The 16,418-nt window shown below is 40.9% G+C and overlaps 1 protein-coding gene across 9 annotated transcripts in view; it reads left to right on the top strand.

The window, feature by feature from the left end:
* The window catches only part of GRIK1 (glutamate ionotropic receptor kainate type subunit 1), a 466,511-nt gene that overhangs the window by 396,061 nt on the left and 54,032 nt on the right, over positions 1-16,418 (top strand). For 4 of the 9 annotated variants that reach the window (XM_068967473.1, XM_068967638.1, XM_068967721.1 and 1 more), the window contains 5 exons: positions 3,196-3,303; positions 6,044-6,088; positions 11,114-11,227; positions 14,767-14,970; positions 15,912-16,135. In XM_068967473.1, the coding sequence (XP_068823574.1) occupies positions 3,196-3,303; positions 6,044-6,088; positions 11,114-11,227; positions 14,767-14,970; positions 15,912-16,135 (695 nt within the window). The remainder of the gene's footprint in view (positions 1-3,195; positions 3,304-6,043; positions 6,089-11,113; positions 11,228-14,766; positions 14,971-15,911; positions 16,136-16,418) is intronic. The other 5 variants (XM_068967554.1, XM_068967805.1, XM_068968124.1 and 2 more) reach the window with 2 other exon arrangements.

Here is a 16,418-nt window from a genome sequence, read left to right on the forward strand (position 1 = left end):
TAAAATTAAGCATCGTAACTACAAGTTTAAAGTCAAGGTTAGAGTCATTTATAGGTGACATTAATTTATTATACACTTTATGTGTTGAGAGAAATTGCATAAATAGGAAAAAATATTTCAGAACAATGAATTTGATGTTAATTTGTAAAACAAAATACAGACGAGACCAGAAAAGACTACACCTGTGAGTACTGACATTAACAGTGACGAAAGCCAAAGTCTAGAGCTTTGAATGTGGGGAAGAAAAATAAGAGATGGCTGTAAAAATAATCTCCATTAAAACGCTGAATGCTTTCAATGTGGTAAGAATTGTATTCAGTTCAGTTCAGTTCAGTTGCTCAGTCATGTCCGACTCTTTGCGACCCCATGGACTGCAGGGCGCCAGGCCTCCCTGTCCATCACCAACTCCCGGAGTTCACTCAAGCTCATGTTCATCGAGTCGGTGATGCCATCCAGCCATCTCATCCTCTGTCGTCCCCTTCTCCTCCTGCCCCCAATCCCTCCCAGCATCAGGGTCTTTTCCAGTGAGTCAGCTCTTCTCAGCAGGTGGCCAAAGTATTGGAATTTTAGCTTCAACATCAGTCCTTCCAGTGAACACCCAGGACTGATCTCCTTGCAGTCCAAGGGACTCTCAAGAGTCTTCTCCAACACCACAGCTCAAAAGCATCAATTCTTTGGCGCTCAGCTTTCTTCACAGTCTAACTCTCACATCCATACATGACCACTGGAAAAACCATAGCCTTGACTAGACAGACCTTTGTTGGCAAAGTAATGTCTCTGCTTTTGAATATCCTATCTAGGTTGGTCATAACTTTCCTTCCAAGGAGTAAGCGTCTTTTAATTTCATGGCTGCAATCACCATCTGCAGTGATTTTGGAGCCCCCCCAAAAAAAGTCTGACACTGTTTCCACTGTTTCCCCATCTATTTCCCATGAAGTGATGGGACCAGATGCCATGATCTTCGTTTTCTGACTGTTGAGCTTTAAGCCAACTTTTTCACTCTCCTCTTTCACTTTCATCAAGAGGCTTTTTAGTTCCTCTTCACTTTCGGCCATAAGGGTGGTGTCATCTGCATATCTGAGAAATATTGATATTTCTCCCAGCAATCTTGATTTCAGCTTGTGCTTCTTCCAGTCCAGCGTTTCTCATGATGTACTCTGCATAGAAGTTAAATAAGCAGGGTGACAATATACAGCCTTGATGTACTTCTTTTCCTATTTGGAACCAGTTTTTTGTTCCATGTTCAGTTCTAACTGTTGCTTCCTGACCCACATATAGGTTTCTCAAGAGGCAGGTCCATTTAAATCTCTCAAAAATCCTGTATGGATTAACACTTAACCCTGAGATAACCCAGGTTTAGATTAAGTAACTTGCTTGAAGTCATACTTCAGAGATTTAAAACCAGCTCTGCGATAAACCCATACTCTTTCCACTGCATTGCTTCTGCCTCTTGGTCAAATGGGTAAATATATTCAAGAGACACACATGGCATGAACTCTATGGATATAGTATAGCTCTCAGGATCTTTTTCACATCTTGCATATATCTAATGAATTTGGTAAAGTTGGGAGAGGGAAAATAGCTAAATGCATACAAAGAACTGAGTTCTTTATCCTCATTTGTAAGTAAACTCAAATTAGGCAAGGTTATCACGAATAACCTAATGATTGAACCTCACAACCTCTGGGGCCTTATTTAATGAAACGACCTAAGATCTCCATTGTGAGTTCTCTGAAGAGCAGACTACTGTGTTTTATCTGTTTTATTTTATTTTGTTTGGCTGCACTGGGTCTTCATTGCAGTGTGTGGGCTTCTCTAGTTGCGGAACTCAGGCCCTAGGGCAAGGGTATCCAGTAACTGTAGCATGCAGGCTTAGCTGCACCATGGCATGTGGGATCTTAGGTCCCTGACCAGGGACCAAACCTGTATCTCCTGCATTGGAAGGCAGATTCCTAACCACTGGACTACCAGGCAAGTCCTAAACTACTGTGATTTTTAATTCCTCAAATGATGTTGATATATGTGGTAGGCTGAAAAGTGGCTCTCCCAAAAGATGCCCATGCCCCAGTCTCTGGAATCTGCCATTGTTACCTTATATAAACAAACAAACAAACAAAAAATTGCATATGCAATTAAATGAAGTATTTTTCTTTAAATGGCATTTATTTCTCACAGTTCCGGATGCTGGAAGTCTAAGATCAGGGAGGCAGAAGGGTTGGGTTCTAGATGACAGCTCTCTTTCTGGCTTGCAGATGGCTGCCTGCTCCTTGTGTACCTCTCTCATGTACCTTTCCCCCCCGAGTTTTCTGAGAAAAAATTAGCATACTTCACTGTATAGATCTGGGCTTTCCAGGTGGATTAGTGGTAAAAATTCCACCTGCCAACACAGGAGACTCGGGTTCTATCCCAGGTCTGAAAGATCCCCTGGAGAAGAAAATGGCAACCTACTCCAGTATTCTTGCCTTGGAAATCTCATGGACAGAGAAGCCTGGTGGGCTGCAGTCCAAGAGATCACAAAAGACTCAGACACAACTTAGCGACTAAACAATCACTGTAAAAGTCTAAGATGAAGAGCATAATGGTTTGATTTACATATATAATGAAGTGATTACCACATAGATTCAGCTAGCATCCATCTTTTTTGTGTTTTTATGTTATTTAGTATTCTTTTTTCTCCACTTAAATTACTCCCTTTAGTATATCTTGTAAGGCAAGACTGGTGGTAACCAACTTCCTCAGCCTTTATTTGCTCAAAAAAACAAAACAACAACAAAAAAAAACCCTTGGTCAATGAATTATATCCTTTTCTTGAAGAACAAAAAGGGGCATTACTTCACCTGGGCAGTCCCTTGAAATGGATTTGGATTGACCTTGGAAAACCAAATATTGTGGCTTCCCAGACTTTGTTTAGTCCATGGGAAGACCATTTTACAGTCAATCTTTCTATATTATCCCATCTAAAGTGCCACTATTACAGATTTGACTGATGTGAAGATGTTAGAACTGAAGAAATAAATGTGTGCTAATAAAATAGTGAAGTGTTCTGCTATCAAGTTACTGAACTAACACAATGGTTTATAACACCATGATGAAACTGAACAATTGGATACTGTGATTAATTTGAGGTATTACAACTTTGACAGTGTTAAGGATTATAAGTGTTAAACAGTAATGCCATGTTCCTTTTGTCCATAGGCTCAGTGGGATGGCTTGACTGGGCGTATCACCTTCAATAAAACCGATGGCTTGAGGAAGGATTTTGACCTGGACATTATTAGTCTCAAGGAGGAAGGAACTGAAAAGGTAACCTCCTTGATGATAAATTTGGAAATTACAAAGGAACACTTCTCATGCATTTTACTTGCACAACAAGTACGGGAATGATGAAGCTATTTTCCCAGGCTATTCATTTATGTCCAGTTTTCTAGCTCACTCTCTCTGATCTGCAAATTGATGTTGATGCACTAGATTCTTAAATTGTGTGTGTTATCAACGCAATGCTAATGGCTACATAGTGCTTGGCATATTTACAAGCATGATGCTGTTATTACATACATACAACGCTAGGGGTGGGGATCATTAGCCCCTTATTTCACAGGTTCTAAGAAATTGAGTTCAGACTTGGAAAATCAGAAGCTGTCAATGATTTATCTTTGGAATGACACCCAAGGGTCAAAACTGAATTTTATTTGTACTCCATTTTGAGATGGGTGACAGAGGACAGAATGAAGCAGAATGTAAAAGGCTTACTGAAGCAAACTAACTTTACATCCTTAATTTTATGGGGAAATTTGCTTTAACAATGTATTTTAATGTTGATTTTGATTTTAGGATTATTATAGTTGTAACTCTCAACCTCTCAATGTTTCAAGTTACTATTTAGGGCAATGCAAATGGAAGCTATTTAATTGATTAATAATAATAGTAATAAGGACTTCACTGGTGGTCCAGTGGTTGACTCTGCACTCACAGGCAGGGACAAGGGTTCAATCCCTGGTCAGGGAACTAAGATCCCACATGCCACAAGCATAGCTAAAAGATAAAATAATAATAATACAAATATTTAAAAAATAATAATAATAGAATTTGCCTTCTCTTTATTACACCAATTTAGTATTCACAATATATATTGTGAATTCACCATATATTGGGATAATTAACACTTATAGTGAAGATATTAACTTTTAGAACCTTAAGGATAAAAGATCTTGAACCTCCACCCCCCACCCCCCAAAGAATTGTCTGAACACCTAAACTCTATAATCCAGTGTTGTTTTTCTTTTTTTTCACTTTTAGTGGACAAAAAGTTATGCTTAATGTAAAAAAACATCTCTGGGAACACTGTTTTACTTTGGGGGTGATTTTTTAAATGAGATAAGGTTTCCATTTCTGTTTTGTTGCTTTTGTTAACCGAGACACATTTGAAAAAAAAAAATAAAAAGGAAGTCCCTCAGTCGTGTCTGACTCTTTGTGATCCCATGGACTGTAGCCCATCAGGCTCCTTCTTGCATGGAATTCTCCAGGCAAGAATACTGGAGTGAGTTGCTGTTTCCTCCTCCAGGGGATCTTCCCAATCAGGGATTGAACCCAGGTCTCCTGCATTGTAGGGAGACTCTTTACCGTCTGAGTCACCAGGGAAGCCGCTGAGACACATTTGCCCCACTGCCAAATAGCTGACTTAAAACAAAGAAAGATGAATTACGCTGAATGTGAAAGGTAGTCTCTAGTGTTGAAGAGCGTGAAGAAAATAGTGAGTCCACAACTTAGAGAATCCATATTAGTCACGCAAATTTCCCCTTGCAAAAATGCCCTCTTTTTCATCTCTTCTCTTCCTCTGTCTCTTTCTCTCTGTATGTGTCTCTGCCTCTTCCTCTCTCTGTCTCTCCTTGCCCCTCTCACTGTTCCTCTCTGCCTCTCTCTCTCTCATTTCTTCACTCTGATTCCCTCCTCTGTTAGTTTAACGCACTCTGACAGAGCACAAGGCACCCACCTAACTTCTGTAATGGAATGTGGACGTTGGGCTGCAGGGAACAAAAGGAAAGAAAATCATACTTGTTGCAGACTTAAAGGCGATAAGGGTTCTTTTTAAAAGAAAATGTCTGCTTCTCTGTACATGCTTTTCTGCCTCCCTCTCCACTGCACTGACAGACTGAACTGCAGGAGGAAGAAAGTCTGTTAAGGAAACATCTTTTTGGCTCAGGCTTGTGATGAAATAGATGAAGCTATTGTTATGCTCTCCCAGCTATGTATATGCGGCAATATTGTGCACATTCTAGTGGCATTTTTCTAACAAAGGCAAAATCGAATTAGATGAAAGTGTTTTCTCAATTTGTTTCTCAACTCTTCATTGTTTGCAATAACTTTTCTTTCTTCAGGTGACTTTGGCTCAGTCCCTGAGAAGGCTGACTGAGCCTTAAGGCGGTGAGGGAAGCCATCCTATCGCTCTCAGTTGGCAAGGAAGGAAATGCCCAATCTTTTCATGTCAGCCTCTTGTGGGGTCCATAAGGAAAACTGTTTTTTAAAAAAAGCCTATTTTCTCACTTTCACTCAAGTTTCTAATGCCAAGAAGCACCTAGGCAAAGAATAATATGCACACTTTCTTCTCACTAAGGAATAATTGTGTGTGTGTGTGTGTTTGTGGTGTGTGTGTATGTGTGTGTGTGTTTATGTGTGTGTGTGTGTGTGTGTTGCTTGATTGACTAATCTGATTATAAATGACTTTAACAGGAATGATGAAGACCTTAAGCTCTGCAGCATAGGTGTGCATATTCGAAAGAATTTTGCTTTTTTTTTTTTTTGACATGCAAAAGCAAAAGGGAAAATCAGGTTCCACCACCAAGGAGAAGTAACTTCTGTAGGATTCAAGTACTTGGTCCACGTCTTTACTGTACCTATTCTCAGGCTTTCTGTTGAATGAACATTCAAGATTCCAAACAATGGGAGGGGGATGTATCTGTTAGCACTCAAGTACCATGATGCCTTTTGGCTTCCATGCTCCATTTTAATTAAGTGCTATTTTTATTTTTCCCCTCTGAAAACCAAGGCTGCTGGCGAAGTGTCTAAACACTTATATAAAGTGTGGAAGAAGGTTTGTACATGGAGAAAACCTGCAGGAAATCTGGGAGTGGGGTGGGAAATACCAAAGGAAAAGCCTGCATCCTTCCAGTTTTGTCCGACCAGTAGCTCTCTAATTGCAGTTTAGAGGCGAAATTCCACGTGAAGGGAGAACATGGGTTATTGAATATGTTGCCTCTCAACAACATTGCCTGGGAATTGAAACAGACTTGAGATGGATTAAATAATGATGGATTAAATATTTCCCTCTAGATTATTTTTGTTTCTCCTGGGTAGGACCAGTCCCTGTTAGGATTAAAAGCAGGTAAGCTGCAACAGAAGCAGACATTGGTCCATTTATATTCTTTCTTGACTCTAAATATTTTTTTCCCTAAGGGGGAAAAAATACAATAGATTTGATCCATCAGACTAGTCAGACAGGCTAAGGCTCCAAAGGGGCCGGGATATCTCCTTCAATGTCACCACCACAAAATATATGACACATTTTCAGAAATTCCCTTGTATTACATACCATCTTCATTTTATGCAGAAAAACAAAACCTTGTTAGAACATATTGTTTCATAATTTGCTTTAGAACCACAGTTATCAGAGGACAAAAACATTAGAGATTTTGAAAAGGAAATGAGATTGTCTTATAAATCATAACACCTACTATTTCACAGCTTATTGTACAGTATTATGTTGTCAATGAATGTGCACAGATTTATTATAGAAGCAAAAGTTAGACATTACAAACATTCTGATCAGGAAAATGTCCCAGCAATATGCAACCATTGTCTTTCAATCTATCTCCCTCAAACCACTTGCTAAACTACCTGCTGATTGACATATGGACCTTAAATTACTCCAGGTTGTTCAACTTGAATGGTTTTGTCAGGTTCACTTTCATCTTTTGAATTATGAGTTAAGTCACAGAAAGTGTAAACAGTTTCTCCCTGTAGTCAGAAGCCTTGTCTCCCTTTTGGAGCATACTCAGATGAGCTCCAAAATGTCCTCCTTTTAAGTTTAAATAAGCACAGGTTTAATAACCTTGTTTTAAATTTTGATGAATCAGGCTACCAAAGGCACAAGAAAGACAATCCCATCTCCTCTATGCTAATACATACATGAACCTAACTGGTACCCAGAAAAAAGCTTATTACACTAATCCAGCTTGAGACTCCAGGCATTTTCTGCAATGTTGAATTAATTCAAACCAAATATCCTCAGGAATGAAATTCAAGTCCTGAAATTATTCTCAGGGGAGGGGAATGTCCTTTATTTGTCACTAAACTGCAATGATCGCCCCCACTTCCCAAGGATGCACTTCTTGGCTTTCCTCCATGCCTCTGTGCCTCTTCCTTCTGCTGACCCATTGTTGCCACGTTGCAAGCTGTATATACTGTGGTGTGCTGTTTTGTGTTATGACTGCTCATCAACAATTTGTAGTAATCTGAGCGCTAGCACAGAGACCTGTTGAGACCCAACCAACACACTGTCTTCTCCCTACAAGATTCCACCTTACAGCAGAAAGATTCACCCTCATTGCATTCTAATTCCAAAAGCTCTTCTCTACACGCTGACGCTTTTCAGTCGAGAACAGTCTGCCTGAAGTTCTTTCCAAGGAAAGGATATGGCGGTCTTTACAAAGCTCATCACTAAAATATATGTTTATAAAACTCATCATATAGGAAACAGAGTCACCTCTTTCCCCTAGATACTTGATTATGTCACTCAGCAATTTTGGATTTTGAGTTTACGTGAATCACAAACCAGGTGTGAGAGATGGGTCTTAGTCACTTTCTGAGCATCCCTTTGTCACACTACCTTTTTTAAAAAGGACTTGCTTAATTGCATTTAAGTCCTCATTTTCAAATGCTTTCCTTTGTTGTTCTAGATGATAAATGACTGCTCCCTCATGCCAGTTTACAAAGTGAGAGAAGACAGGACCAGACTATTTAGTTTTTGAGTATTCCTCCCTGCAAGTAATTGATCCACCTTCCACTGCTTCTCACTGGGAAATTACTGCTGACCACTTTTGCTGTACAGTTTGAAAACTAAGGTTCTGCGTCCTAGAGGCAATCCTCCAGGGTCAGGGGACAGGACTGAAATGCTAAATATCTTGGCACCTGGTTAACTGTAGCCCTCCCACCAGTACTTAGTGACTGAACAACAACCTCCCAGCATGGATGAATCATGGGAGCTTGCTGTTTCGGAAAGAGACATTTGTTAATGTGTTATTTTACTTCAGTTAAATAAAAGGTAAAGCCAGTTGACAACTTTGGTTTAAAAGACACACATACTCCTGTATGCAAACATAGACACTCTAGTTGCTTTGCTGATTAAAACGTTTGAAAATACAAGGCTGAGGTCATTCAAACCTCATATGTAAACTCTCCACTTCCCGTAAATCGCTTGATCTTTACTGTTTCTTGATATTCTTTTAGTCTAGATTTGAGGACACTTCTGATGCACCAACAGTAGGAAAAATACTTCTTTTTCTTATTTCATGGAGGAAAGTCTACACTGATTGGTACTTTGGGACTCATTAGGTTACAAATGCAGCAGCAATGATATCATACCTTCCACACTTTTTCGTGAGGCTGGTAAAAGAAACAAAGCCAGATGTTAAGCTGTGGGATGTATTTGTCTACAATGTTGCAAGGCCAATCAGCCCTGCCATTTCAAATATTAATGTAAATGTTTGAAACACTTGACTTTAATAGAAATAAGAGTTACTGAGAACACACTTCACTACTTAACAAATTGGCTAAAATGCAGTTATTTTCTCCAGCTTTCAATATTTAACTAAAAATTAGGTTCCCCTCTCCCCAGTGCCGAAGTCAAGGTTTAATTAAAAACACAGCAAGGGCCCAAGTGAAACACAGTCTTCATAGAGTTAGAATTCAACTGTTTACAACCTAAAACATAGTTTTGGCTAAAAATTCACAGACTCCCTTTTGTAGTTAATCTGAGATATATTTCCTGGAAGCAAGGGTCCCTGCCCCCAAAAAGTGAGAAGAGGGGTGGAGTTTAGAAGAGCGGGAAGAAAAAAAATTTTCCCTTTATCTTGAGTTCAAAACCAGACAAAGAAAAGTAAAGGTTTTTTGACCAGCAGGCACGTGTTTCATGCATTCTAAGTGATGGATATTACACTTGATCCTGAAAAGACTGAATGGTCATTAAAGGTGTTATCCTACAGCTTAATCCTACCTCTAGTACTCTCTGCAGACAGGATCAAAATACTTTCAAATGCAAAAACTACCCCCAAACCCCATTTACCTCACCTGTCTCCTTTTCACTATCCAACTAGCCCTTATTAAGTATAAAAAGAAGACAGTGAAATTGAAATAGTTCACACCGATGAACAAATCTGTAATAATCCTTGAAACTACCTCAAAGAATTTATATTTCTAAAAGGAAAATTTGTTGAGCTAAATGAATTTTCAGCTGCTGCATTTGGTCAGTAAATCTAATAAACAAATAGAAAAGGAAAGAAGCCTAACATTCCTACAGGTAAAATTTTATTTAATCATCAGAAGAGTTCTATTGTCTCCATTTTACTGGTAGGGAAATTAACTTCCCCAGGATCACACTGCTGGTAAATTGCAAAGTTAGAATCTGGACAAGAGTCCATCTGAAGAGCTCATACACTGTCCAGCCAGCCAAATGTCCTCCCAGTGGAAGAGTATATTTAGAGATCAAGCTTGGGTCTACCCTGTCTATCGCAGACCGCATCCAGGTATTGGTGTTCCTAAACTGTCCCTGTTTTTCATAGCTCCTTTATCAGCTTATAAATTTCAAAGAAAAGGGATTTCACTAATGATTCCAAGTTCTTTCATAACAGGACAAGCTTAAAGAAATTACTGGAGCAACCATTTTTATGTCCTTTATTGTGAACATTCCGTTATTGTTAACATTCATGCAGCTCTTAACATATACTAATACTTTCACATGCATTTACTCATTTGATGGTCCCCACAGCCCTATAAATTATTTTATAGGTAGAGATCCAGAGCTCAGAAAGGTTAGCATCTTGTCCAAGGCCACCCAGCAACCAGGTTTGCGTTCCACCTCACTAGGCTGTCAGTAAATGCTTCCAGAAGACTTCAGACAAAGAGCCAGTTCCCTAAGGCCCTGCTCCTAGATTGCCCCTAGAGGCAGAACAAGCCAATCTACTTCTACAGACTCTAATAACCCAAGAATGAGCTGTCCATGGGACGAAATTGGGGTTACCATTTCTTAAAAGAACAGGAGGCTTCACTGACTGCCAATCACAATGGTTGGTTCTGTGACAGAAAGATCAATAAGCAATAGAAGTAATACCTTCACTAAAGGCATTCATGGTCAAGTGGAAAAACAAGACAGATAAACAGATGGTAACAGAAGAAGGTCCGTAACAGAGGCACAATGGAGGTACAGACAGAGTTCTACCAGAGCCTACAAGAGACACCCTCACCCAGCACTAGTTCCTCAATGATGGACCTATAGAACTTGGTCTCCTGCCCATTCACACGTATTGTTCCATTTATCTTTCCCTTTTAGATGCCCAGCTCCTTCAGTGTCCACCCTACCTCTTCCATCCCATTTGTCAAAAGTTTTCAAGGCACTGATGGTAATACTTTGGCAACACAAGATCTATATCAGTCTAACATAAGCTCCACCAGAGCAGATGTCTTTGTCTCTTTTGTTCCTTGCTACGTCCTCCAATGCCCAGAAGAATCCCTGGTTTATAAGTCGGTGTTCAACAAATACGTATTGGAAGAAAATCTGATACTCATTTACTAATTCTTAACTTAGAAAAGAACACTGGACTTAATAAATTAAAAAGACCTCCCCTACCTCCACCTCACATAGCACAGATTTTCTGTTCCACGTACGCAGTTGTTCCATTGTCTTGTTTTCCCACATGTAGTAGCTTCCCCTGTAATGGTGCCCTGGTGTCCTCTTCCCAGACTATGAGCTTTTGTGCCCATTCCTGGCGTAGAAGGGGCCTCTCTTTAGCATAAACGCCATCGCTGACAGTCGGCAGCCTCTGATGTGATGTGTTCTGTGTAGATTGGGATTTGGAACTCCAACAGTGGGCTTAACATGACGGACGGCAACAAAGACAGGTCCAATAATATCACCGATTCTCTTGCCAACCGAACACTCATCGTCACCACCATTCTGGTAAGTGGAGTCTGTGGAATCCAGGGCATCTGATCAGAACTCCTACTCTAGACCGTGAAGGATTCCTCAGCTATATTGTTCATGCCAACACCTCTGTGTGTAAATGTCTATTTTTAATTGGGGCACTAAAAGCATATATTTACATCTATCTGTAGTGGACGGAATTATCCACTTTCAGTGTTCTGAAGCTCTCCAATCTCCAGTCCATGCTCAGCGATGAAATGCTCCACTCTCTAGACCTACCCAGCTGGTTACCCTTGCTCTCTGGCTGCTGGTTGGTTTCAACCAGGGGAAGACTCTGGTAAAAGGCCAGGGAGGTGGATGGAGTAAGAGATGCAAGGAAATGTCTTCCCCTGCTTCCCAGTGGTATTGTCAGAACCTCTGTACTTCACAGCCACAGCCTGCCTCCTGTCACTGATCCTGCTTCCATACTCTTCCTGCGTTGCACACATGGACCACTCTTTCCTCTCTTCCTGCCTTAGCCCTAGCCTCTCATTATGTTGGTCACGGGTCTTCCCAGTTGGCACTAGTGGTAAAGAATCCACCTGTCAATGCAGGAGACATAAGAGATTTGAGTTCGAGCCCTGAGTCAGGAAGATCCCCTAGAGGAGGAAATGGCAACCCACTGCAGTATTCTTGCCTGGAGAAGCCCACAGACAGAGGAGCCTGGCAGGCTACAGTCCATAGGGTCGAAAAGAGTCAGATCCGACTGAAGCAATTTAGCACAGAGGGTCAACATCCCACTATTACTCTTACCACGATCCCTGTTGGCTGCTTTTGAGGCAGGAGACAGATGGGCCCCGGGTTAGACATTTATAACCAGCCTTCTGTTTACAGGACTTCCCAGGTGGCATTCGTGGTAAAGAACCTGCATTCCAGTGCAGGAGATGTAAGAGACTTAGGTTCAGGAAGATCCCCTGGAGGAGAGCATGTCAACCCACTCTAGTATTCTTGCCTGGAGAATCCCATGGACAGAGGGACCTGGAGGGCTACAGTCCACAGCGTCCCACAGAGTCGGACACAACTGAAGCAAATTAGCATCCATGCGTGCACCCCTGCTTACATTTCATGTGGCAGGAAAAATGGGCTTCAGGCCTGACCCTTAAAACTGGCCTCCTGTTTGCATTGTCTGAGACAGGAAATCAGTGGGCTCCAGGTTAGGAATTTACATTCAGCCTCCTGTTTGCTCTCTGAAATGGAAGTAACAACAGAAGTAGGGATAAATACCCAGGCTTTGTCTCTTGTGGAGACATTAAGAGAGTAATCATGTAGGAACAGAGAGGGACTAAACCTTGCCTGAGTAAAGGATCAAGAGATCACATAGGCCCTCTCCTTGGGGCAAGGGAGACAGTATACCTGTGCATACAGGCTCCTTGGGGATCAAAATTCAGGGCATGCCAGGCCATAATAAGTCTTGCTTCTCTCCTCCCAGATGCCTTTGCATGGAAATCCATCTTTTCCAGGCACACCTAGGGGAAGGTCCTGAGACAGATTAGCTGGTGAGGGGTGGTGGTGGAGAACACAACAGGCCTGTGGGAAGACAAAGACTCAGAAAAACTATCCCTTTATAAAGGATAAAACCTTTATAAAGAATAAACCTCTCTTGCAAAGGGGTTCCCAAAGACACACCTCTCTTGCAGAGCTCACCCATGTGTCTTTCCGCTTGCACACTGCTTTTCCAATAAACATTTTATTTTTCTCTTTGCCTGCCACCTCCTCATCAGAATTCTTTCTTATCAACATGAGCGAAGCCTGGGGTTTTTGTCCTTAGTTGCTGGACTCTGTGGTCTAGCAATTAGGACTCCTGGTCAGGGAACTGAGCTCTCTTCCAGCTGATGCTCACTGCTGTATGGGTCCAAAATCACCTTGGCCTGTTCATTCTTCTGTACTGCTCCTTTATTAACTGTACTCCTTTGTTGAAAGAAAAGTGAAAGTGAAGTCATTCAGTCATGTCTGACTTTTGCGATCCCGTAGACTGTAACCTACCACGTTCATCCATCCATGGGATTTTCCAGGCAATAGTACTGGAATGGGTTGCCATTTCCTTCTTCAGAGGATCTTCCAAACCCAGGGGTTGAACCCCGGTCTCCTGCATTGTAGGGAGATGCTTTTCCATCTGAGCCACCAGGGAAGTCCTTTCTTAACTGCTCTTTGAAAGCCTGCTCTCTGTTGCAATCCTATCATGCCCCATCCAGCCACTGTTCACTCACAGACTGTTCTTCCTCCCTCTTTGCTCCTCCCTAATCCATGAATTGTGCTTCCCAGGTGGCACTACTGGTAAGGAACCCACCTGCCAGTGCAAGAACATAAGAGCTGTGGGTTCAGTCCCCGGGTCAGGAAGATCCCCTGGAGGAGGACACAGCAACCTACTCCAGTATTCTTGTCTGGAGCATCACATGGACAGAGGAGCCTGGTGGGGGACAGTCTATGGGGTCTCAAACAGTCAGATAAAACTAAAGCAACTGAGCAACTTAGCACACACGCAATCCAAGAAACAAATAAGAGTGGCCGCCTCTAAAATCATCCCTTTTGGACATTCCTGTTTTGATTCATTCCACCGTGTGATATTTATTTCTGAAACAGTTTCTGAGCATCGTTCATCCAAAACGAAAACGTTTTTTCTAGTGACTAGTTTCTCTGCAACTTTCTCATGGAAATATAGAGTTTTCTACTTCTATCAGTTTGTTTGAGGATAAGCCTAAACATACAGGACGGATCAGTAATGTAGTAACTATTTTGATTTTATAAAATAAAGTAAAATTGTACTTAGTCAAATGAGAATTACTAAGGCTAGAGATATGTAGTTGTAAGGAAATGTCCTCATAGGATAGGGGATTTATCATATAAGCAAAGAATTTACCAAATGAGATCTCGGAGGTGAGTTCAAATAAGAAAACGTAACTGATGATGAAAGGGGACATCAAAGTGGTCTTCGAATAAGATATCCTGAAGGAAGCCAGGAAAAATATGTAAATAATAAGGGGAGAGTGAAATTGAGATGCAATTTAGTTGAAAAATGAGAAAATTGAAATATTTAGAGTACTTAGTAGACAAGACATTTGAAAAACAAGAGAATATATTTGCTGATTTAGATTTCTTTTTGTAAGTAAGTGAAACTCATAGATCAAAGCCAGGAGAGTGGGTGGGTCTAGCCCTGGAAGCTTAGGTGTAGGCACAGCTGGAAACCAGACAGCCAGACATCAGATCCTCCACTGCCTTCTCGGCTAGACCTAAAGTTTAAACGTGATCCTGTCTCAATCACACTGTTTACTCACAGTTCTGCCCTCAGCAGTGGAGGGGAAAAAACTCTCAAAGAGAGAAGAGGGAGAGAAAGTAACATATGAAGTGTTCTATATTTATAGAAGATGCACAAAAGATGAGCTGAGTAAAGGCAGAAAGGGAAGTGACTTTCTTTAGAATTCTCAAATCTTAAAAACCGTTTTCAAATATTTTATATCTTCTTGCTGTTGCTGGAGCTCATGTAAGTAAATTCTGCCTTTCATTATAGCAGGGTTTCACGTGTGATTTGTTTCATATAGGAAGAACCCTATGTGATGTACAGGAAATCTGATAAGCCCTTGTATGGAAATGACAGATTTGAAGGATATTGCCTGGATCTATTGAAGGAATTGTCAAACATCCTGGGTTTCATTTATGATGTTAAACTCGTCGCTGATGGCAAATATGGCGCTCAGAATGACAAAGGAGAGTGGAATGGAATGGTCAAGGAACTCATAGATCATGTAAGCAAAAATATGTCTCCTACACTGTGGTCTTAAATGTCTAAAAATGCATAGTGAGAAGGAAATGAAAAGAGAAAGATGTTTGAGTCAGAGTCAGAAGGCATATTTTATTTTTTTAAATCATAAAAATGACCTAAAAAGTGGGAGAAAACAACCTATAAATGTAGTTTCCTTACTTAGGAGGGCAACAGGGCTAAAAATTGAGGATAAAAATTTATGGGCTCATCCTTCATACTGAAGAATAAATGTGAGTGATTCTTAGATTAGATAAGGAGTTCTGAAGTTTGCAGCTTGAAGCAAAATCTCATCAACTAATTTTATGACCAAGTTGCTCATTTCTTATTTTTCTCACATGTCCTTTTTTAAAGAGATTTTTCTGCAATTTTTTCCCCTCCATTTAGTTCCAGAATGTGTGTGTGTGGAACACATATATATTTGAGTTTAACACATATAATTTTGAGTTTGAGCAAAGGCTGAGAGATGGTGAAGGACAGGGAAGCCTGGAGAGCCACAAAGAGTTGGACATGACTTAGCAACTGAACAACAACACATATATATTCGAGAAGGAAATGACAACCCACTCCAGTACTCTTGCCTGGGGAATCCCGCAGACAGAGGAGCTTGGTGGGCTACAGTCTATGGGGTTGAAAGAATCAGACATGACTTAGTAACTAAATATCACCTGCCATACATATATACGTGTGTGTGTGTGTGTGTGTGTGTATGTTTCACACCTTCTGGTTTCTCTTTGGTAACAAACACTATTTCATAAACATAACTGTGTAAATCAACTGTTTTTACACCAGAGTTAGTCATCATAGAAGCTTCTTGTGTGAGAAGTTTTTGGAGTTGAGAATAGGAATCAGGAGAACCAGGAAAAGTCCAGACATTCTCTCGGAAGCTAGACAGCTAAAGGGACAATTTCAAACTTGATTTTACAGAAGGCTGACCTGGCGGTGGCTCCTCTTACCATCACCTACGTGCGAGAAAAAGTCATCGACTTCTCCAAACCCTTCATGACCCTGGGCATCAGCATTCTCTACCGGAAGCCCAATGGCACTAATCCAGGGGTCTTCTCCTTCCTCAACCCCCTGTCTCCTGACATTTGGATGTATGTCCTCTTAGCCTGCTTAGGAGTCAGTTGTGTACTTTTTGTGATTGCAAGGTAAGTTAGAGAATCACTGAGCTTCCAACAGATGCAGCTCAGCCTCAGGCTGACATGTGTGCTCTAGAGGTAGACAGAGATTGTGAACGTCAAAGTATCACTTAGTCTTGCCTGATGTTCTGTTCTGTCATGTCCTCCCTCAAAAAAGCCACTCTGTAAATTAATATCTTCTAATTATTTATAAAGGTAAGTAAGTAAGTAAGTAAGTGAAGTCGCTCAGTCGTGTCCGACTCTTTGCGACCCCGTGGACGGTAGCCTACCAGGCTTCTCCGTCCATGGGATT

The sequence above is a fragment of the Capricornis sumatraensis genome, chromosome 1 (assembly GCF_032405125.1).
Source record: "Capricornis sumatraensis isolate serow.1 chromosome 1, serow.2, whole genome shotgun sequence".
Classification (NCBI taxonomy): Eukaryota; Metazoa; Chordata; class Mammalia; order Artiodactyla; family Bovidae; genus Capricornis; species Capricornis sumatraensis.